The 23,807-nt window shown below is 43.5% G+C and overlaps 1 protein-coding gene across 1 annotated transcript in view; it reads left to right on the top strand.

The window, feature by feature from the left end:
• Positions 1-222: 222 nt before the first annotated feature.
• MAP3K21 (mitogen-activated protein kinase kinase kinase 21) overlaps positions 223-23,807 on the top strand; it is a 56,537-nt gene continuing 32,952 nt past the window's right edge. The window contains exons 1-4 of the mRNA XM_008689653.2: positions 223-1,045; positions 16,867-17,047; positions 21,373-21,521; positions 22,348-22,523. Coding sequence (XP_008687875.2) covers positions 223-1,045; positions 16,867-17,047; positions 21,373-21,521; positions 22,348-22,523 — 1,329 coding nt within the window. The remainder of the gene's footprint in view (positions 1,046-16,866; positions 17,048-21,372; positions 21,522-22,347; positions 22,524-23,807) is intronic.

Below are 23,807 nucleotides of genomic sequence, written 5' to 3' on the forward strand. Positions count from 1 at the left end.
CCACCATGGTGCGACAGCGCCCGCGGCCGCGGGGACCGCTGCAGCAGCAGAGGCGGCCGAGGCGGAACGGGGGCTGAGGCTGGGGCCTCCGGGTAGTGGGCCCGTGAATCCCCGCGTCCCCGAGCCCCGACTACCCCTCCTTGCCGGACCATGCGCGCCCACAGCCGCCCCGGAGGCTAAGCCGGTCGCCCCGCTTCGCCGTCGCCCTCCCGGTCGCCCCCCATGGCCTTGCCGGGCGCCGAGGGCGCGGCTGACAGGCCGGTGTCCCCGGCCCGGGGCGCCCCCGCCGGCTCCGCGTCGTCGTCGTCCGCCTCCTCCGGCGGCTCGGCCTCTGCTTCGGCCTCGGCGGGAGCGGGGCTGTGGGCCGCGCTGTACGACTACGAGGCGCGCGGCGAGGACGAGCTGAGCCTGCGGCGCGGCCAGCTGGTGGAGGTGCTGTCCCAGGACGCCGCCGTGTCGGGCGACGAGGGCTGGTGGGCCGGCCAGGTGCAGCGGCGCCTGGGCATCTTCCCCGCCAACTACGTGGCGCCGTGCCGCCCGGCCGCCAGTCCCGCGCCGCCGCCGCCGCCGCCGCGGCCCGGCTCGCCCGTGCACGTCGACTTCGAGCGGCTGGAGCTCAAGGAACTCATCGGCGCCGGCGGCTTCGGGCAGGTGTACCGCGCCACCTGGCAGGGCCAGGAGGTGGCTGTGAAGGCGGCGCGCCGGGACCCAGAGCAGGACGCGGCGACGGCGGCCGAGAGCGTGCGGCGGGAGGCGAGGCTCTTCGCCATGCTGCGGCACCCCAACATCATCGAGCTGCGCGGCGTGTGCCTGCAGCAGCCGCACCTCTGCCTGGTGCTAGAGTTCGCCCGCGGCGGAGCGCTCAACCGCGCTCTGGCCGCCGCCAACGCCGCCCCGGACCCGCGGGCTCCCTCCCCGCGCCGCGCGCGCCGCATCCCCCCGCACGTGCTGGTCAATTGGGCCGTGCAGATCGCAAGGGGCATGCTCTACCTGCACGAGGAGGCGGTCGTGTCCATCCTGCACCGGGACCTCAAGTCTAGCAACAGTAAGTGGGCCGGGGGTGGTGGGGGACGCAGCCTTGCCCCCGCGAAGCCCACCTCGGTGCCAGCCCTGGGCCGGCCGCTACCGGCCTTGAGCCAGGTGGAAGGAGGCGGGGGTCAGCCACCTGGCGCCAGCAGCACCCTCTGCGCCGGCGTTCCAGGGCCCGGAGGTCCAGCTAGACCTTGGTTACTTGCCTTGGGGGAGGTGACACACTTACCTTGACTTTGCCTTGTTGCTTTTTGGGCTCCTTTAAAAAAAAAATGCAGATCAGACTTGCTGGCTGACTAAACAGCTGTAAAATAGCTGGATCTTCTGGAAACCTCACGGTGCTCTTTGGCCTTTGGGTACAGTAAGTCGGTCATTTTCTGGAACTGCAAACTGGAGCCTTCCTCAAATGAGGAACCCATGGCCCTCCTTCTCGGGTTCGTCAAACTCCTCCTTTCCTTCAGCTTTACAAGTGCTGAATTGAGATCGCTCTTTACCACTTTAAACATGGCTTGATGTCCCTTGACATTTCCAAAGACTTTTCATTCAGACATCTCTGCACACGAAGTATAATTTTATCATTGGTTTGGTGGCTTGAGTGTTGATGGATCGATCGTCTCCAGACGAGAAATACCAGTTTGTGCCAATATGCACATGTAGGCTTAGAGCAAGCTCATGGTCCTTGCACAGGGTACTTGAAATCTTGAAGACCTGGCCTGTATCGTTTATTTTGTTTGTAAGTCAGGGTGAATTTTCTGTCAATAGAGAACTGACAAATGAGCTAAACCTGAATCCTATTAAATTTCACCTTATGAAAGAGTTAATGGGATTGCCGTTTGAAGTTGGTTCTTCAACATTGAAGATCACTTGGTATTCTTAGGATGGGATGAAATCGCATGAAAGATTAAAAATGCAGCCGGAACTGGCGTTGGCCTACCACAGCTGCCTGTCTTTCAACCTGGTAAAACCTGCTAGGACAGGCGCTAACCCAAACGGAAACACTGTCTTTCCCCAAGTCTGCAGGAAGAAGAGTGACAAGAAGAAATAATGTATTTGTTTTATGTTTGTGTAGATTCTTCTTCCTATTCGAAATTCTTCAGCACTGAAAGTTACTTGAAAATGACGAGGGTGGCATTTTCATTATGGGAGTCAGAATATTTAAGTGTTGCTAACTCCGCGTAAGCATTGGATCCTTGCTTTGGATTTTATTTTACGCCGTCTGCTAACCCCCAATATAAATTATAACCTTATAATTTAGATGGCAACTGCTCAAGTGTCAGAAGCAGATTCAAACAAGATATGGCATAAAAGAGTGGCAGTGGTAGCGTGCGTTCTTAGAGTTCGAACAGAGGTCGTATAAAGGACTCCAGAAGTATTTACTTTTGGACTGTGTTACAGTAAAGACATAGCACAGTTTTCAATGTACTTTTTTTGTAAATGCTTCAAACCCTGCAGTCTTCACTACCAGTTGGTGCTTATTTCCTGAACTGTGCTTTCAGTGAAAGATGGGTTTAACGTGCTGCCACAGAACAAGGCCTCTGTGCCCTGTCCGTGGGTCCCATAGGCTTTCTCCCCAGTGATATCCTGCAAGACCTTATCTGCTGGTTATTTTCTCCAAAACCAGGTTATTTTAAAGACAGCAAAAAAGAGCATCATTGCTTGCGCAGTCTTGATATTTGTGGCAGTTCTGTGATGTACATGGAACTGCGTTCTACAGGCTGATTCTTTTGCAGGACATCAAATAACCAACACGGGCAAATGATTTGGGTTAGATTGATCCTTAGACCAAAAAAGCAAAAGGGCCTGTAACAATTATTTTTTTTCATCACGCTTAGTAATGTGTGAGGTCAGAAGAAATTGCCAAACCTCCTGGAGCATTTTAATTTCTATAATTGTCAGGCAAGGTCGCCTTTGCTTTAAATTGTTGCGCTTTGAAAAAGACATAATTGGCTTCGTCACTAGCCTAGCCAAATATTTGTTACAATATGACCATTACTATAGTTCTTAAGTGACTACAACAGGAACATTTTGCATAGGGCCTAGAATGTGCAAATCACAGTGCCTAGCACACTGCCTTATCCTTGCTCTCTGATGTTATTTATTCAGTGAATAAATGCAGACACTGGGACTTCTCTTGTGGTACATGAAGCCATGACTTCTTATTCAGACTTTTGAGAACAGCAGAAACTCTATTACAGTGTGTTTTGTTTGAATTTATTGGTTATTTGCTAATGGTGGTAGTGAGTTAATAATGTAAACAAGGTTTTAAAAATCAATATTGAATTTTATCTTCATTCTGGAGTCCACAAAGAGCCAGTGTAAAACTACCTGGAACCAAGTTAGTTGAAATTACTGTTTCAAACAAATGTTTAAGTTTGTCACAGGGAGATAATGGTTCTTGACATGTTTTCTTTCCTCTTTTCTGGTTGGTTTTAAGTTTTAATCGTATGTGGGAGACAGTGATTATGTTGAAATAATAGTTGAAATAATAGCTATGTTGTGATGGTACAAACAACTTTGTTCCTTTTCTAACAGCAAAAGATTGCAAGTTGAACCAAATTAGCAAGTTTTAAGCATCATTTATGTTGTCAGAGTATCCTAGGCCCTGGCACCCCCTCTGGATGCAAAGTGTGTAGAAAAAACTTTGCTAAGTCTGTCTATGTGCAACAGCTAGAGAGGAGTGTGAAGCAACTTTGGGTTCCTGTGAACATGGCCAGTTTTCTGTGCATGCAGAGGAGAGAGAAAAATCATGTCTTGAGCCCTCCCCTCACCCTCCAGTCACTTCTGGACCCTGGGGACATGGTGGCAAACCAGATGACAGTATCCCCGCCTACATCCAGCATAGGCTAGCGGGAAAGATAGACGGTAGCCATGCAATGGGAAATATCAGTAAGTATGGTGGGGGTAGATGGTGATGGGGCCAAGGATGAGGATGCCAATCAGACTGGGGTGGTGGACAGAAGCCACTCTGAGGAGTGACACAGAGACGTAGGTGAGGAAGAAGAATGAGTCAAGCAAAGATCCAGGGAAAGGAAGGGTAAAGGAGAATGAGCCTCACCTCCTGCGGACTGGAGGGAAGGCTGGGAGGCTGAGAGAGAGGGAGGAGTAGAGGTAGGCATGGAGGGTCCTGTGGCCATGACCCACAGGGGTTGCACTCTGAGTGCCCTCTGTCCAGAGCCCAGGAGTGTTCTGTGTAGAGGAGCGGTGGGATCTGGTTCTGTGTTTACAAGAGCAGTCTGGCTGCTCTGGAGGATGGACTTAAAATTGGCCTATGTGAAGGCTGTGGAGGTTGTGCCCTTCAGAGGACGGGTTGCTTTCACCCAGGGTGGTAGCAACGGGAGTGGTTTTCAGGGAGGAGGAGTGAAGATAAGCTAGTACAATATGTGAATTACTGACGATGGTCTGAATTATTAGAATTTAGCGTTTTGTTTATTCTGACATAATTCAGTATTGAAAAAAGATTGTGTGGCATAATTTGTTTTTGGTTTTGTTTTGGTTTTTTTACTATTGCTTACCGTGTTGTTGTGATAGTAGTGGTTTTAGCAAAAATAAACATTCCGGGAGAAACTGACCCACAAATTTTGGTAGCTACTTACTTTTATATTTTTTTATTTCAGTGAGTAAGCATCTTTTTAGCTTGATCTTTTTTTTTTAGCTTTCTGGGGAGTAATTATTGTATGCATTATTGTCTATAATGGCATTTACAATCAATAAATAGACATGGTTACGTTTAGTATCACATGCAGTTTAGAGCTCTTAATAAAACTACAAAAGGAATCTTATTTTTTTGAAAAATTTTTCTTATTAATGCAGTGTAAATAAAGGAAAATTGTAGGAAATGTAGTCTCCAAATAAGGTGTTAGCAGCTCATTGGAGTGATTTGGAGGAACTATTAATTACACTATTATCAGTTAAAAGACACGCATCGTCTTTCTCCTCTGGTCTGTTCTTTATTCCAGACGCGTAGCTTCATGCCATGGCCTCTTCCCGCTCCAGCGGGCACAAGGAGATCAGTACAGATACCCCAACGGTGGCAAAAGCTAATCTGCTCTGACACAAAAACAGCTAAAGGATGTATTTTTTAGAAGAACAGCAGGGACAGATGGTCCCCACATCATCCCCTACCATTTTTATACTTTCATATTAAAAATAACTAGGCCACCCCTCTTTTTGTTCTAGTTGTAAGGAGGGGGGTCAGTAATTTGCTTCTGGATTATGCAAACTCGCTCTTCACTGTGCACGTCTGATCGAGTTTGTAATCGTTGTCGAGTGTATCACGCACAGTGAAGGAACGCGGAGAGGGAAGACCGCTCCATCCATTTCAGAAGGTGTCTGTGAGCCCAGCTCTCTCTTCTCGCGCCGGCCAGCAAGTGTGGAACTGCACCAGAGCCGCGCAATTACCGGCAGGAGCATCGCCTTCGAAGCCCGTCGGACCCGGGTTCGATTGTTGGTGTCGCCACTTAGGAGCTGTGTGACCTCGGACAAGTTGTATAACCTCACTGAGCCTGAATTTCTTGATTTCTGAAACTGTCTACTGAATTCCTCTCTTCGAGATGGACAGTCCTGGAGGGAAAATCTGTTTGATGTTTCTTTAACCTGTCAAAGGCATTCGTGGAAAAACTGGCATGAAAACATAGGGCATTTTTTAGGGAACCAAGAGTAGTTGGGTGCAGCTAGAATGAAAGGTAAACAAGGGGTTTTCTGGAAAGGAAACAGGCATCGAGCATGTGGCCAGCAGTGAGTGGGTGACTCGAACATCATCCTAACAAGGATAACAAGAGCCAGCCATTGGAGGTTTTGAGGAGGAAAGTGGTCTGCTCTGCTGAAAGATTAACATCTATACAGGAAAAAAAAATACAAGCTTGCGATAATTTGCTTTATGACTGTACTATCTAAGGTTATCAGTAGGGCAGTAAAAATTAAAATACTTAGACATTGGTTTGACGTAAATTGTTTATCATTTATGATTGGAACCTCGTATTTATAATCAATATTCATTTTGTGAGTTAGTTTAGGGCATTTTTCTCTTTCTGATTCACTATAGTTAGAAAACAGTGACCAGATTTACCGTGCCAGGCTGATGATTGTCTCTCCAAATATCAGGGTGACTGTCCCCAAACCCTCTGTAGCCCTCAAGGGTTCCGAAAAGGTGAAACACCTCTGTAAAGGAGTGTTGGGGGACAGAGGAGGTGTTCCTAGACATGCTGGCAGAACTGTGCTGGTTTTATTTTGGATCTTGAAACAAATTTGTACAGGTGACTTCCAATCAGTGTGAATTTAGTTATTTTTTAAAATTCATCTTTTCCAAATACTGCTTCGTCTCAGGTGTTTTAACTAAGGAATAGTCGTATGAGGCACAAGGGCTCGCGAGTATCTAATGCTTACGAGGCACTGGGTACTGCCCAACCTCGATCCTCACTTACTCTTCACAGCAAATTTTTGAGGTAGGTACTTTATTCCCATTTTACAGATGGAGAAACTGAAGCCAGGGTTTAATTGCCTTTATCAAGCTCACGTGGCTTGTCAGAGAATTGAATCCAGAGCCTGTAATCCTGGACCCTGAGCATTTATCTTCTCCATCTATTGCCTGGATGAACAGTTCTCAAATGTTTGTTCTCAGGACCCCAAAGAGCTCTTACTTACGTGGGTTATAGCTATTGATATTTACCAAGTTAGAAACTTAAAATGATATGTTTAAAATGTTTGATAATATAAAAATAACAGACCCATTACGTGTTAACGTAGCGTTTTTAATGGTAAAAAAAAAAAAATCTTATTTTCCAAAAGAAATTGAGAAAGGAGAGTGGCGTTGCGTTATACTTTTGAAACTCACTGTGATGCCAGATTTAATAGAAGACAAGTGGATGTTCATATCTGCTTCTGCATTTAATCTGTTGTTACCAGGGAAGCCCAGGGGTCCCTACTTTGAGACCCCCCCCCCGGCCAGATGATCATTTCTGTTGGCAAAGAACGGCACTCTAGAGGACTTGATCCTGTCCTTAATGTAGCATCAGAGGCTCCTCGTGAGCTTTTTTTTTTTTGACAGATTAATGTATGTATTTAATATAACATAGAGATTCACATATTTTTTAAAACAAAATGTAGGAGCATGTATACAGCTTTATAACTTTTTTTTTTACCTATTATAAACATTCATTCAATAAACATTTATTGAATATCTGTTGAATATCTGTATAATCATTTCAATGGGTGCATAGTATTCTGTTGTATAATACATCAGAAACAAGTAACCAGTCCTCTGCCGTTACCATTTATTTTTAAAAAATTTTTTAAAGATTTTATTTATTTGACAGAGAGGCAGCGAGAGAGGGAACACAAGCAGGGGGAGTGGGAGAGGGCGAAGCAGGCTCCCTGCTGAGCAGGAAGCCCGATGCGGGGCTCAATCCCAGGACCCCGGGATCATGACCCGGGCCGAAGGCAGATCCTCAATTGACTGAGCCACCCAGGCGTCCCTGTCATTACCATTTACAGCTACATTCAATCCTTGTACAGCCATCTTTGTGTACTTAGATTATTTTAAGTTAAATTCCCAGAAGGGGAGATGCTGAGGCAAAGGACACACACATTAAAATGCTGGTCCATATTCCCCAGTTTATCCCCAGAAGAGACGGTTCATCTCACTAACAGTGTATGACGATTCTTGTTTCTCAATATCAGTTCCCAAATGGGCACTTTTTTCCTTTTTAATTCTTACCAGCACATCAAATAAAAACCTCATTTGTTGTTATTTTGCTTTTAAAAAATAAAATTCTCTGTCTCATTTTTGGATGTTCTGATTTAGTTGACCTTGTTTGGGAATAGCCATGAATTTTTTTCTAATATTTTATGTAGAAAATCTTGAAATACAGAATCGAAGGACTTTAAGCCATCACTTATGTACTCACCACCCAGATTCTACCATTCATGTTTTACTGACTTGCTTGAACACAAATCTAACCCTGTTCGTTGATTAACCCATTTGAACTTTTGATGCAGCAATATATGTTTTTTAAAAAGCTTCTGGATGATTTAAATGCAGAGCCAAGTTTGGAAACTGTTATTCGAAGGACCAAATTTGTGGGATCCTTCTTATGGTTATCTGGGTTGATCTATAAATCCTTCCATGAACATAGACTGCATATAAAATCCAGTTAAGTGTCTGATGAAATTGCACGGTTGGTCATAGAAGGCACCAGGTGAGAGTATGGGTAGCTTTTTCTGGGCTTGTGTCTCTGGGGAAAGGAATCTCTGTAGGTATTTGTTCCTTTGACATTGGGTGACAAAGAGTGTCATTGTGGTGTCTGAGGTTTGCCCTCTGACTCCACGACTTAGCAGCTGTGGGTTCACGGCCCTGACTTCCTATTGAGGATAAAGTGAGATAGTGTACTGCAGGGGTTGGCACACTTTTTCTATAAAGATCCAGATAATAAATATTTTAGGCTTTGTGGACCATAAGATCTCCGTTGCAACTGGTCAACTCTGCTCTTGTAGCCGAAAGCATCTACAGACACTATGTGAGCAAATGAATGTGGCTGTGTTCCAATAAAGCTTTATTTACAAAATAGGCATTGGGCTGGATTTGGCCCATGGGATGTAGTTTGCTGACACCTGGAATATGTCAAAGTATTTCAAAAACTGTAAGACACAATCTAAGTGAAAGTTGGTAACTATGTTCATTTTTATATATTGTTTAGAAACAGTGAATGCTTTAAATATCTCCTAATTGTGTGTGTGTGAACTCATTAGTACTTAAAAGTTTCCTATACCTCTTTATAACCTTAAGAACATTATTATTAGTCATTCTGCAATATATAGTGCCATGTAATCATATATTTGTTCATCTTGCACAGGGGTGAGGGTCTTTTTGATTTGGCTAATTTGCTTGATTGGGGCCAGCCAGCAGTATGAGGAAACAGTCTGGAGCTTTGTTCTCTGTAGGAGTGCTGCCATCTGCGTGCTTTGGCAGGTCTGCTTGTAACTTGGGTTGATAAGTTGAGGGTCAAGGAGGAGGCATGAAGTACTATGTTGCTATTGTAACTGTTTCACTACCAGGTTTCATGACTAGTTGCTTTTCTAAGCTATTGGAAAAAGACCAAATCACATGCCATGTGGGGAAGTATCTTGATTGCATATAAGAATGTTTGAGTTATTACTGGCTTAAGGCGAATGAAGGAGTTTATTTAGTTTCAGGTTTTCTGCAAATGTTGAGTCAAATAATATCAGATATATGACTTTCCGTTCACTAATACATTAGCATAGAATATTGTGGAAGACGTCCTCCCTCAGTTTGCTTTGCACCTACTTTGTGAAAATACTAAGGGGACACAAATATTGAACTAGATTTGCACACACAATGAAATGTAAGAAGTTTTCTCTTTAAAACTGAACATTGTATGTGTCCATGAAAAGGTTTGTACAGTGGTTTTTATTTTTGGTGCAAGAGCAAGATGAAGCTCTATTTTAGCTGACCACATCTCTGTTTTCTTTAGAGAAGTCCATCTTCTTGTATGTAGTAAGCTAACTCTGTCATTCATGCAACAGCTGCTTATGGATTGTGTGCTATGTGCCAGGAACCCTCCGAGGCTCTCGGTGTTCAGTAGTGAGTGAAGCAGAAACGCATTCATCTGCTCCCAGAAGTTACATCCCAGTAAGCAACGCAGACGTTAAACAAGAAATAATAAAAGATGTAGCATGTGGGAGAGTGGGTAAGTGCTTGGTAGAAAAACTAAAACAGTAAGATTGAAGAGGATGAATCCGTTGAGGTGAGCAGTTGAAGTTTTAGGTTGGATGGGTCAGGAAGGCCTTCCAGAAAAGGTAGCTGATCAGGAAAACCTGAAGAAGTGAGGGAACGTGTCATCCGGGGAGAACCACTGTGGTAGAGGGAATGGAAACTGCAGAATCCCCAGAGCAGGAGGCCAGCGTGATGGGAGGGGATTGAAGGAGAACAGTAGGACGTGAGGGGGTGGGGGTCAGGTCAGGCAGGGTCTGGTAGGTCTTGCAAGACCTTTGACTTTACCATGACCCTGGAGAGTTTCAAGCTGAGGACTGGGATCTGACTTGCTTTCTAGCAGGATTGTGCTGGCTGCAGCGTTGACAAGAGATCGGAGGGACACCAGGGAAGAGGTGAATTTGGGAGTCATCTGCGCCCAGGTGGTATTCGAAGCCCTGAGGTGGACTGAGATTATCTGGGAAGTGAGTAGATAGGAAGACCAGAGATCCAAGGCTCTAGTCCTGGCGGTCTGCAGTAATTAGAGATCAGGGCGATAGGAGGAACCAGAAGAAGGAGTGGTTAGAAAAGAAAGGGAGCCCCAGGGAGCTGCGGATGCTCTGGAGGTCAGTGAAGAATGTGTCTCAGGGAAGAATGATCAGCTGTGTCAAATGCTGCGGACGGACAGGAATTCAAAATAACTATTCTGTTGTAATTCTCTTTAAGACAGTCTTTGTTTGCTCATACCGGTTCAGGAGTGCGGAGGTGAGCTGGTTTCCCGTAGCAGCAGCTGACTTCATGTGAGACAGCTGGTAACTCATCTTCTTCATGCTCCTGTTTTCCCCTTATCCTGTTTATGTACCTATTCATTTAACAAATATGAATGGTTGCTGTGTAACATCGGTGAATCAATACGTAAAGTTAATTAGGTGCAAATTCTATCCTCCAGTTGCTTCTAATTTAATCAGAGAGCTGAGAAGAACAGGTAGGGTAAGACAGGCTGATAGAACTTCAGTGCCTTAGAGATGGGGACTTGGAGCTGAGGCCATGCGGGGAGAGGTATTGATAGAGTCCTCTAATACTGCGGCAGGAGGAGAGTGAGGGCATTGCTCATTTTTGGGGGGGGAAGGGGAATTGCAGATTCCGAAGGCTAATGGACTTGAAGCAGTCTCCCAGTTAACACCGCAGTGGGAAGGCAGCGCCGGTGCCCTGATGCTCCTGCAGGAGGTGGGGTGACCGCCCCATGTGGTTCTTACGGAGGATGGAAGTGGAGAGCGTTCTATACGGCAGGAGCCCAGATGCAATGTTGTGTTTTTCAGCGATGGCCAGTAGCACGCAGAATTGTTAGGTTACAGGTTCAACTCAGGGGGCACGAGAAGATCCGGAGAGGTCATTCTGAATGAGGTCCAGAAGGGGCTTGAAGGCCAGGGGGAAAGTTCGCATTTGCCTCCACAGACTGGTGAGTGAGGGGAGTATGTGTCGGGGGAGGCAACATGGTGTCAGTGAGGGACAGATAGAAAGAAATACACGAAGTGTGGTAGTGTTTGGTAAACTTAGAAAGTTAGCACTTACCACAGGTGGTTCTTTTCAGACTTGAAATTCTCAGAGTAACCTTCCTTAGGCTGAGAAAAGTGTGTTCATTAATATTATATTCTTTCACATTCTGCTTTTCTCAGACCCGCTTTCTTTCTTACAACTTTTTTTTTTTCTGATAATGTATTCCTAGTTAAAGATTAATTGAAACTAGCCCATTTGACTCAAATGGAATTTGGACACAGCAATCCCATAAGTGTTCAAAAAATAGAATGGATACAGTGTAATTGCTTTTAAAAAAATATACATTATATGCTATAATTCTGAAAACAGCAATGTGAAACTTCAAAGGAGCCGGAAAAACCACGTGCCTCATGGTTGAGTAAGTAGAGTACGTACAAGGTTGTAAAGGCCGATTGTTCGAGAACGGGGCTAACGAGGGTCAAAAATCTTCACTGAAATCTCACAAAAGGGGGCTCAAACACCCGTCGCTAGGTTACTCACAAGAATTTACCATTTCTGTGGCCAAAAAAGTTTATTTGCCTGGTCTGTACATTATAATTTCTGGTGGCAGGCTGGTGTGCCTGGGCTCTTCCTGGGGAATGGCAGGAAGTGGAAGTTGGCTGCCGACCTGGAGTCCTCAGGCTGAAACCTGGCCAGGTGCCCAAATCTACCTGTCGGGACGCTGGCTATTTTTGGTTTCGGTCACTTTGCCCAAAAGATAAGGAATTTCAGGAATTCTGCTCAACACCTCTGAAATAGAATCCAAAACAATGGGCCTTTCATGGAACTCTAAACGTTTGGCATTCACAATGTTATTTTAACTTGTTTTCTGTGCAAAGTGTGGAGGCACTTAGCTCCTGTGGAAATTTGGACGGCGGTGGAGGGGGGGACGCTCTGAAACCGTCAGTACAAAGGCTGCTCATAGCACATTGTGCCCTGCCATTTATTTAGAAAACGATCAATTTTAAATATTTCGTTGTTAGTTCTCACTTTTATTTCTGTTTTCACTTATTTTCAGGCGTTCTCGGCCTTTGCTTCTCAAGGGCTGCCAGGCCTTCCTGGGGCCTGGGGGGGACAGTCATTTTTAGGCCTGTTTTAATCAGTGCTTCTTCATGCCTTCCTGTGTGGATGTTTGTAGGAGTGAAGACACACGTGAAAATGTCTTGGAAAACAAACTTTGATAGAACTACTGGCCATTTTGATCATTAATTTGGGGTTCTTTTTGGTGGTAAAAATAACCGTTGCTTAAAAGTGAAATTAGTAGTATTATAAGTGGAAAAATATAATCTGATGAAGAAGCTGATTAATTTTTTTGTTTGTTTCTGTGGTTTAAGTATTTCGGGTTGTAAGGGAGTAGATATTTGTTTTTCTTGATATTCATGAGGAGTAAGGACTGAGAGATAAATATACCCTAAGCTGATGTGGAAGGAAGGAAGTTCAAAAATTAATCTCGTAAGCAATCTACAAAAAGAAATATCTGGTTGTTTTGCCCCCTTCTTACAACCAGTAGCTTTATCAGTTTTGCAGGAGACTGAGAATGCATCTGCAGATGGGATCTGAAATCTGGCTCTAAACTGTAACCACATGCTTTTGGATAACATTTCTAGACTGTAGACTGGAGATTAGGATTCCCACTTCATATAATGGTGTGACGATGAAATGAGATATTAAATGTGTGAAAACAGCTATACGTAGTAAAGGATCAGTAAATGGTTGCCAGTATTCTTAGTATTAGAACTGGTGATAATTATCACTAATATCAACTATTCCATTGAGGAATCGATGAAGAGGGTACTTTGTTAGGTGATATTGGGGGATACAGGGGAAAATCTGTAAAATTTAGTTCCTAGGATTAAGTAGCTTTGTATATAATTTAGGGCAATAAACCTTGGGTACAAAGATAACGGACAAAACAACATAATATGTGGGCAGTGAATGATTGGAAAGATGAAATAGTCCTTATTTTGTAGAATGCTCTGGAAGGTTTTCCTAAGGAAGCTGGGCCTTGATAATAGCTACAGTGTAGATGGACAGAAAGAATAAGAGGCTATTCCAAAGAGAAGTGAGTCTCCCCACTCCCAGCCCCTCCATCCTTCACTTTATAGTATAGCGTTGAGATTACAAGCAGGAAAAATGATAGAATTGGGCCTTACTACTTACCAACTGTGTAACCATGAGCAGGCATATAAACCACCTTAAAACAGATCCGTCACCTGTGTAATGGATGTAAAGATAGAATAGGGGGTTCTTGCTCTCTAAGTCTCATAGTTAAAGGTCAATGGGGAAAGAATTGTTACAGCATTGGTATTGGCAACTTATGCGAGTCCCCACTCAAACACCTCTTCATGTTTAAATCTAGTGTTGACTCTGGCCAGTTGCAGTAATGCTTTGACTTTTGTCCCTGTTTAATATTATAAACATTTGACGGTATGATGCAAACACAATACGAATCCACTGCAAAGTGAAATTTCAAGCCTTGGAAAAGATAGAGGATTCCCTGAAGCCCATGAAAGTGATTTTGAAAGACTTACTAAAAACACTTTCAAACCTATTGATAAGGGTGTGTGTGCGTGTGTGTGTGCGTGTGCGTGTGTATGTGTGTGTAATCCTCACAAAATGCTCTTTCAGACACTGTTCTAAGCACCTGATATGTATTCATCTCTCGCACAGTACAGCCTTATGATGTAAGAACTGTCACAATTCCCATGACAGGCAAAGAAACAGAAGCAGGGAATCCGAACCAAGCAGTGTGGCCCGGCGGTGCACGTCCTTCCTCACTGCGCCATACTGCCTCCACTGAGATCAGGTGGTAATTCTCCAGTGAGAGGAAATCAGAAAGAAGAGAACGGGCACCTGATTGGAGAGAGATTTCCAAAGGATAAAGAAAGCTCTCCTGAAAAACTGATAAAAGCTATCCTCTGAGCAATGTTGACAGTGGTTAGGAGGGTATGTTCCTGGGGTCAGACCTCTGGAGCCTCGCTGCTCCTTAGCCATGTGACCAGGGACAGCTTACGCAACACCTGTGTCTCAGCTTCCTTATCTATAAAGTACAGATAGTAAATAGTAAACACCTATTGTATTGCGGTGTGGATTTTATGATTAAAATAGCCGTAAATGCATTTGACAAATAGAACATACTTGGTAAATGTTCATTATTCTTATAACTAACATTTGGGAAAACGCTCCTCTTTATGGTCATGTTCCAAAAATCAAAAAAGAAGAGTGTCTTGTGCTATTCTCCAATTGTGTTTGGGTAATTTATTCTAAAAGACCTCCCACACATGTTTTGTTTTTATCCTTCTAAGAATTAGCACATGGTTACGACAGTGGCACAAACATCCTTATTTAAAAAACCAAAGGATGAAATAGACTTACTTTCATTTTATTTTTCAAGGGAAAACCTGAATAATAATCCCCCATATACCCTATTTACTCTGAAATTACTGTTTAAGTGGATTCGTTCTGTTGCTTTATTTTTTTCAGCACTCATTGTCCTCAGATAATGAAGGCCTATCCCTTGGGATTTTTGTGACAATTGAATGAAATAATGGATGTGTGCAAGGCATATAGGAAAACTCCACGCTTGTTAGCGACTGTCTTATTAATTTGTTGTCATTACTATTAGGTGGGACAGGTGTGAGCAAAGGGCAAGTAGAAGAATGTGCCTGTCGTGTGCATTTGAAGGCATTCAGCACCTGCTGTGAATAAGACGAGACACAGATAGGGACTATGAATGTCGATTGAATGTGTTTGTCCCCCTCGCCCTCCTCTTTCCCTACCAACTTTCTCTCTCTCTCTAACTCATTCACTCACTGTCTCAGAGCTACTAGTCTGGTGGAGAAGTCCGAGGTGAAAACAAGTGCTGATTGTACCTTATGCTTTGTAAGTGCTGCAATAGAGACGAGGTTCACGTGCGTGTGGAGGCGGAAGCATTTCCTCCGTTAGGGGTCTTGGGAAGGTTTCACCAAGAGGACACTATTTGGGCTGGATGAGGAGCTGAAGTGGAGGAAACACAAGGTTGAAAGGTAGGTTCCTACCTGTGCAGGTGTAGAGGCCGTGGTGGCTGCAGTGTGGGAGTGCTGACGTCATCTCCGAGTTTCGCGGAACCATGGAAGTTCGTGTGTTTTTAATGCAGGTTTATTACCATATAACTTACATACAGTAAAACTCACCCTCTCCGGGCGTTCAGTTTGATGAGTTTTGACAAATATATTTATATAATCCTGTAACCACCACCAAGGTAGAGAATTTGCATCACTCCAGAAAGTTCCCTTGGGTAGCTTTGCCGGGAAGCCTCTGGCAAGCCCTGATCTGATGTCTGTCCCCATCCAGAATACGTGTGGAATCATCGCCTGGAAGCTTGACGTCTGGCTTCTTGCATCTGCATGACGGTTTTGAGACCCAGCCATGGTGTTGTGTATATTGGTAGTTGGTGTGTGGAAGGTTTAAAAATTAAGGAAAGCTCTGACATTTTAGGACATCGAATCTGCTGGTTAGGTGCATTATCCTGTCCGGTTAGGACGAGCGTCGTGCCTGCGTGTGGCGGTGAGGCTGGAAGCGAAGTCGTGGCAGGGGAAGTGGACAAGCGGGGGTTGGGTTGTACTGGAACCGTGGAGCTGCGAGTGGGAATGCAGGATTTTAAAGAAGGAGTGAGAGAAGTTAGCAAAACCAGTAGGTTTAAAGCCTTCGCTTGGTAGCAAATGGGAGGGAGGAATCTGGTCAGGGGGCTGCATTACAGCCACATGGAAAACCTAGGGAACTTTCCGCATGGTTATAGAGGAAGATCAACCAGGTGGAGGAGAGAAGAGCCCCAGGTGCTGGGAAGGGCAGGATGTGCGGGTGCAGGTGGGGAGACATGGAGAAGCGTGTTTATTTTAGCTCCTGTTGATGTGAGAGCTCAGGTGCTGACTCTGGCGGGAGTTCTGCTCCTGGAAGTGGCTCTGGAGTGTTCTGTATTTTGTCAGGAGGCTGGGGGGCTAGGAAAACTAGCATCCAGATGATGTTTCTCTAAAGTTTCTCCTTCTTGCTATATTTTGAGCTTTAGTAAAGCAATCATATCTCATAAAATGCCTTTATGAGTTAAAAATCTATAAGCATTTTGCAAGTTTACTATAAGATACTGTTTGATAATAATTATTTATGGTGACATGTCATCTGCTTGCGATACTCTTGAATACATTCAGTAGAAAAGGCTCCGCATTTAGATCAGGACCCAACTTCTAGGACGAAAACAATATATTCTTAACAGGGACTCACAGACTTCTGACCCTACCCGTGATACCTCAGTAAATGTTTCTTGCCCCTAGAAACCATTGACTTTCTCATAAAGAGAAGCATTCATAAAGAGGGCTAAGCCACATTGTGCCTATGGATTAAAAAAAACAAAAACCTTGTAACTGCAGGCACCGGTGATGCAGTAAAGGTTATGATATCGGTGACATGAGTAAGGCAAGATGGTACAATACAAGCCCATTCTCATTCACTCTGCTGACGGAGGTGAAGGTTGTGTCTTAAATACCAAGGAAACAGTGTGACTAGAAAATTATAACGATATGAAAATAGCGCACCTTTGATTTTTAAAAATTTTTTTTTTTTAGTTTTGCTGCTTGAGAAGATAGAGCACGATGACTTCTGCAATAAAACGTTGAAGATCACGGATTTTGGGCTGGCGAGAGAATGGCACAGGACTACCAAAATGAGCGCGGCGGGCACCTACGCGTGGATGGCGCCAGAAGTCATCAAGTCTTCCCTGTTTTCTAAGGGAAGTGACATCTGGAGGTAAGCACCACGCTTCTTGCTTTTGCAGACGGCTGCAGAAACTGGTTGCTGCGCTCCCTTTAAATGAGTCCCAGAGTTTTCAATATCCGAGCCTAATAGAATACAGGCCTTTCTTCTCTACACTCACTGGAGAGCTCTTCTCTCAAAATCTGTTTTTGGTGTTTTTTTGGTGATTATATATCAATAAATATTATTTATTTATCGATTTGTTTATTTTGCTTTCCGGAGTAGAGTTTAATGATTCACCACTTACATATAACACCCAGTGCTCGTCACAAGTGTCCCCCTTAAGGCCCATCACCCATCTCGCTCCTCCCCCAACCACATCCATCAAACCCCAGTTTGTTCTCTAGCCTTAAGAGTCTCTTATAGCTCCTGGGTGGCTCAGTCAGTTCAACAGCTTCCCTCAGCTCAGGTCATGGTCCCAGGGTTCTAGGATCGAGCCTCGCGTCCGGCTTCCTGCTCAGCAAGGAGCCTGCTCTTCCCTCTCCCTCTGCCTCTCCCTCACCAGCTTGTGCTCTTTCTCTCTCTCTCTGTCAAATAAATAAATAAAATCTTTTTAAAAAAGGGTCTCTTATGGTTTGCTTCCCTCTCCCTCTCTTTTTCTTCCCCCTTCCCATATGTTCATCTGCTTTGTTTCCTAAATTCCACATATAACTAAAATCATATGGTATTTTTCTTTCTCTGACTTATTTCGCTTAGCATAGTACACTCTAGCTCCATCCACCTCATTGCAAATGGCACGATTTCATTGGCTGAGTAACATTTCATTGTATACATATACCACATCTTCTTTATCCATTCGTCAGTTGATGGGCACTTGGGCTCTTTCCAACAGTTTGGCTTTGTTGATAATGCTGTTACAAACATTGGGGTACATGTACCCCTTTGAATCTATATTTTTGTATCCTTTGGATAAAGCAGTAGGTATTGTTGGGTTGTAGGGTAGTTCTATTTTTAACTTTTTGAGGAACCTCCATACTGTTCTCCAGTATGGCTATACCAGCTTGCATTCCCACCCACAGTGCAAGAGGGTTCCCTTTTCTCCACATCCTCGCCAACTCCTATTGTTCCCTGTGTTATTAATTTTATCCATTCTGACAGGTGTGAGGTGATATCTCATTGTGATTTTGATTTGTATTTCCCTGATGATGAGTGATGTTGGGCATCTTTTCATGTGTCTGTTGACCGTCTGGGTGTCTTCTTTGGAAAAATGACTGTTCATCTCTTCTGCCCATTTCTTAACTGGATTATTTGTTTTTTGGGATGTTAAGTTTGATAAGTTCTTTATAGTTTTGAATACTAACCCTTTTTTTCTTTTTAAAGATTTCATTTATTTATTTGACAGAGATAGAGACAGCCAGCGAGAGAGGAAACATAAGCAGGGGGAGTGGGAGAGGAAGAAGCAGGGTCCCAGCGGAGGAGCCTGATGTGGGGCTCGAACCCAGAACGCCGGGATCACGCCCTGAGCCGAAGGCAGTCGCTTAACGACTGAGCCACCCAGGAACCCCTGAATACTAACCCTCTATCAGCTATGTTACATATCTCCTCCCATTCTATAGGCTGCCTTTAGTTTCCTTGATTGTTTCCAAATCTGTTTATTCCTAGCTGTTTCATAAGTTCGATTGTCTGATTTTCAGTAAAAGCAGCTAGTTAAAAGACGGGAGAGGGTTGCTAAGTTAGTAAAAGTTGGCAGCTAAAAACAAAGTAGGCGATAGGAAGAAAAAAAAGGATGAAATTCTGTAGTAGAAACTCCTGACCTCTAGAGCCACGAGTTGTGGAGCCAAGCATTCCCACACACCTGGAGAATGCGTTTACCTGGTAAAGCATACTCGAGCCCTCGGATGTCAGGATGCGGAAGGGTGGGAAGGCCCCCTTTCCGAATTGCACATTTCTTTGATTTAGAATCTCCTTTTATAACATTCATATAAAAATGATGTCATTCAAGAGAGGTTACTCTGTGCGGTGGACTGGTAGACTAGCACACGGACTAGCGCGTTAACTGGCGTGTTCACTGATCATCTCTTGCCTTTCTTCCTCCTAACTGGTTATTACAGCGCAAAGCAACTTAGACACTGTCATTGAAGTTTTACAGTATCTCCTGAGATTACTGCACTTCCACAGAGTAGGTAACCAAGGCACTGGGACGTTAGGACATCTCCTCAGGATTATAAAGCTAATAAGTAGGTATACTCCTATCCCAGGCCTGCGATCCAGGATCCGTGACCACAGCCCTTGCTTATCAGGCTACCTGAGTTCTCAGGAGACAGCTTTATTTATATTGTATCCTACCCAGGTTCAGAGAACAAAAGAAAATGCATTACATTCTATAAATAGTCCCATCGAAATAGTTCTATTTTTTCCACATTGATGTTTTCTTTTTTCCACATGGATTTTTAACATAAGCCCTCTCCTCTCTAGAAAAATGACCTGTCTTGAATTATTCATTCACTGAAACTCCCAAGAAGCAAAGTTAGGTTGTTGCTATTGTTTATTTTAGTTTTGTTACGTGCTAATGAGAATAGCAAGGAAGTAGTTTTGAATTTAGACAGTTTTCAGTTATCTCCGGGATACTTTTGTCCCCTGCTCTGAGGTGATTTTTGTTGCTTGATCTATGAGTTAAATTTACTTATTCTTGCGGTTAAAGTGTCTCTGCTAAGGCACCATAATGCAGATAAGAAACTGAACAGGTTGATTGCTAGTAGTTACAGCATTATGTAATTTAAAAGCACTGTACTATATATTCCCCTTTTTTTTCTATGTGAAACAGTGCTGTGAGATGGTAGAGCCGACATCACTATTATTTTATAGGTCAGTTAACTCACGATCAGCTCTTCAGGGCTTTGTGAGTGGAGACGTAGCTCGTAAGCAGTGATACTCCCAAACTCGAGACTTGAGCTTGCAGATGCAGTCGTCTTTCACTGGTGCCCTGGTACTCCACCTGCTCGGGGAGGAGCCCTGGACTCAGGGTTCTCGGACTCGAACTCCTTCACCTAGAGCTGGTAGAACCTCAGCTGGAGGTCCCCGAGGCCCCGTTGCTTGGGCACATTGTGTCGTTTGTACATTCTCATTCCGAACGTTTCCAGTAGATGGTCTGGATACAGTCGGCAGTAACGGAGAGGTCTTCAAATGAGAGGTTATTGTATCTGGAATGACCCGAAGCCAGAGTCTGGAGAGTTTCCAGCTCTTTGCAGACCTGGTGTTCAGAGACCCTTTGTTCTATTACAGTTGTGATGCTTCAGGTCCCCACATCTCCTTAGGTCAGAAGATAATCAAATGAGACTCAGACATCAATTCCGTAGCCAAATTTAAATGCTTTCTTTGGCGTTATTCTGAGCTGTTTTGCCTTTCTTTTAGGTGTGTGTATCTTACTACCTTCTGTCTTCTATCTTTAAAACGATGCTTTAATGTTCTGTATAAGCAACAAACTATAAGAAATGAAAATTAAGTTACCACTGTAAATTTCTGACTTTTTTAAAACTTAAAGATAATGATGTTTTCAAAAGTTAGAAAAGTAAACAGGACTGTACTAGTTATGTTAGTAGAATTTAAAAAAAAAATATATGACTTGCTTATATGCCTGTGTGTTTCCACTTAAAATCAAATGGGGTGTCTGGAGTGAGTGGTATTTTATGTATTAACAAAAGATAATTTGTACTTTATGTCTTGAAGAAGATAAAGGGAAACTAAGGTACGAATGGGTACAGAGTTACGACGAAGAGGTGTTTTGTCCCATCAGCAGGCCCATGCTGATTTTTTTGTCCATAACTATGAAGTAATATGGTAGAAGCATTAGTAATACATCTCTTAAAATATGCAGGGAGAGGAAGAAAGATAAACAACTTCAAAAAAACCATTTTAAAATAGTCAGCATAGTTTGATCTCAGTCCTGTGGTGTAGACGATGGGATTTCTGTGGGACTAGAATCTTTAGTGTCCTGACAGTCCTCAGGAGGCTTTATTCCAGTGTAGAAAAATGAGATAGAAGGAGAAACATCAAAACCACTACATTAAAGGGTGACCTGGTTCTGGACCTGGTTTAATTCAGTTTAGTACTGCTCCTGCACTTTCCTATTCCTTAGATAGTTTGAATTCCTGTCACGAATGCATAACTGATGTCTGGGAAGGCGTGCACTTACGTGTGTTTGGGAAGTTCGCTGGAAGAACCCACCTCCCACCTTGGGATAAGTGCCACGTAAGGGTTTTGTTGGAAGAGAAGATTCTTAATCAGAGCTGGATGGGGGCTCTGATGCATTTATCCCACCACTTGTGTGGTAAGGAAAAGACATTTAACCCGTGTAACTTTATGGCAGTTTTGCTTTGCAGCTATGGAGTTCTGCTGTGGGAGCTGCTCACGGGAGAAGTCCCCTACCGTGGCATCGATGGGCTCGCCGTGGCTTACGGGGTGGCGGTCAATAAGCTCACTTTGCCCATTCCATCCACCTGCCCTGAGCCGTTTGCCAAGCTCATGAAAGGTATTTGTGCACGACCCTCCGTTTCTATGTGTCTGTGGAGGCAAGGGGATTCGCTCAGGAGAACGTCTGAAGATTTTTTAACCAAAAGAGTAGTTTCTGTGATCCTAATTGTCAAATGCTTGTAAGCACCTATACTATTTTATGAATTAGAAACCTTGTCTTCAATCTAAGATGTCAGGTAAAGTATTGACGGATTAAGTAACTTTTTAAAAACCAGTCTAGTTTTACCAGTGACTCGTTCAGGTACAAAATTCAACCAGCTGGTCATTTTATGCCACCAAGTACACCAGTAGCGCTCAAAGACAGAACATAGTTGGCTTCATTCTGCTATTTTAAATTCTACCTCATGATCAAAAATGTTCTACGATCTTAACCGGCACGGTTTTGCCATGACCTTATCTATTTGATGCTTGTCTTTTAAGAAGCAACTGACTCCTTTTGCAAGCAGCTAGTTACCTTCCTTCATTACTAGGCCATTTCTTAGAACCTCTCTTGTCATTGTAACCTTTTAGAAACTTTGGTTTTCTTGGGTCGCGTTCTGGAACTCTCTGTCTGTAGATCACAGGGCAGCTTAGGCTCCTGAAACAGAGTTCGTGGGAAGGCATGGACCTCACGCACCCACATAGTAATGTCATGGAAGATAAACAACAGGAGCCTAACCTAATAGTAAATATGATGCATGCCACTGACCTGGTCACTGTGTACAATACAATTTCCAAAACCATTGTTGGTTTATTTTTAAAATCTTCAGCAGACACCATCAGCACGGGCTGATAATCTGAATTATGCTGAGAAACGGAATTAACGTGGTTCTTGCTGATTTTAGAATGCTGGCGACAAGACCCTCACATTCGTCCTTCATTTGCCTTAATTCTTGAACAACTGACAGCTCTTGAAGGGGCGGTTATGACCGAAATGCTTCAAGAATCTTTTCATTCCATGCAAGATGACTGGAAGCTAGAAATTCAACAAATGTTCAATGAACTGAGAACAAAGGAAAAGGTGAGAGATCTGTATTAATTGTGTGGTGTATCCACATTCACGAAGACTATGGAAACGTGAGTCAAGAACACTATTAGCATTATTATAAAAGGCTTTCAGGCATGAATCTTTATGATTCTTACCTTCCAATTAAAACAAAACGAAACTCTACTCAAAATGTGTAATTAGAAAAGAAGCAACCTTTTATTAGGGGAATTTTCAAAAGTGAAACAAATTTTTTTTTGAATGAGAATAGCATATAAACCTTTTGTATAAATTAACCAACTTCAGTAATTGTCAATATTTTGTCATTTTGTTCATCTTTTTCCCATTATCATCCTTTTTTAAAAATGGAGTACCTTAAATTAAATCCTCGACTCATGTCATTTTTACCCTTAAGTCTTCGATATGCATCTCTAACTGGTAAGAATTTTAGAAATAACTTATTACTTAAAAAAGTAATAGCAATCCCTTGATATCATATAATATTCTGTATTCAGATGTCGCAGTTTGTCTCAAAGGTGTCTTTTTACAGTTTTTGGTTATGTCTTTTAGAACCTTTTTTATGCTAGACTCTGCCTCCCCCCCCCCCACACACACATACACACACACACCCATCATTTATCTCCAATTGCTTTGTCAGAGAAACTGGGAAAGTGTGTAATTTTTGAACTTTTTAATATGAGTAAAGCTCTGGATGGGTTGTGTATTTTAGGAAGAGGCACGAAATAAACATGTATGTTAGATGTGCCAGGGCCGTATTTATGCCACCACATGCAGAGTGAAATGGGAGAAGTGAAGGCACACGGGGTTGGAAGGCAGACTAGTTGGGAAGTGAGTTCAGTTCGCATGGTCTCCCTTGGTGACAGACTGACCTCACAGCCCCGAAGGACCCCACCGCTACGGCATGGCTCTGTGCGACCGCGGCAGTACTTATTTTTAAAGATACTTTTGTAGCACTTAGGCATTTTGAGGAATCAAGGTTTATTCTGCTCATCAAGTGTGTAATTGTTCAATAGGTTAAATTCTGTTGTATGTGCAATAAATGTCTGGACAAAGTCCAACATTGCAGGCTTTTGATAACCTTTATGAAGCCATGTAATTGTCCAGGAAGGAATTTTTATGCCTCAGACATTTGTGCTCCTAAAATTGTAGAATTCTTTTGACGAGGGCAGTAATGATTTGCCTGTATAAAGAGTCCACTTGCCGATTCCAATTTACGACATGGAAACATGGCGGAGAATCATTCCCCCGTGTTAAAGTTACTTGGCCTTGTGTGGTGTGGCTCTGTGTTACATCTCTAGA

The sequence above is a fragment of the Ursus maritimus genome, unplaced genomic scaffold, assembly GCF_017311325.1.
Source record: "Ursus maritimus isolate PB19 unplaced genomic scaffold, ASM1731132v1 scaffold_7, whole genome shotgun sequence".
In the NCBI taxonomy this organism is placed as follows: Eukaryota; Metazoa; Chordata; class Mammalia; order Carnivora; family Ursidae; genus Ursus; species Ursus maritimus.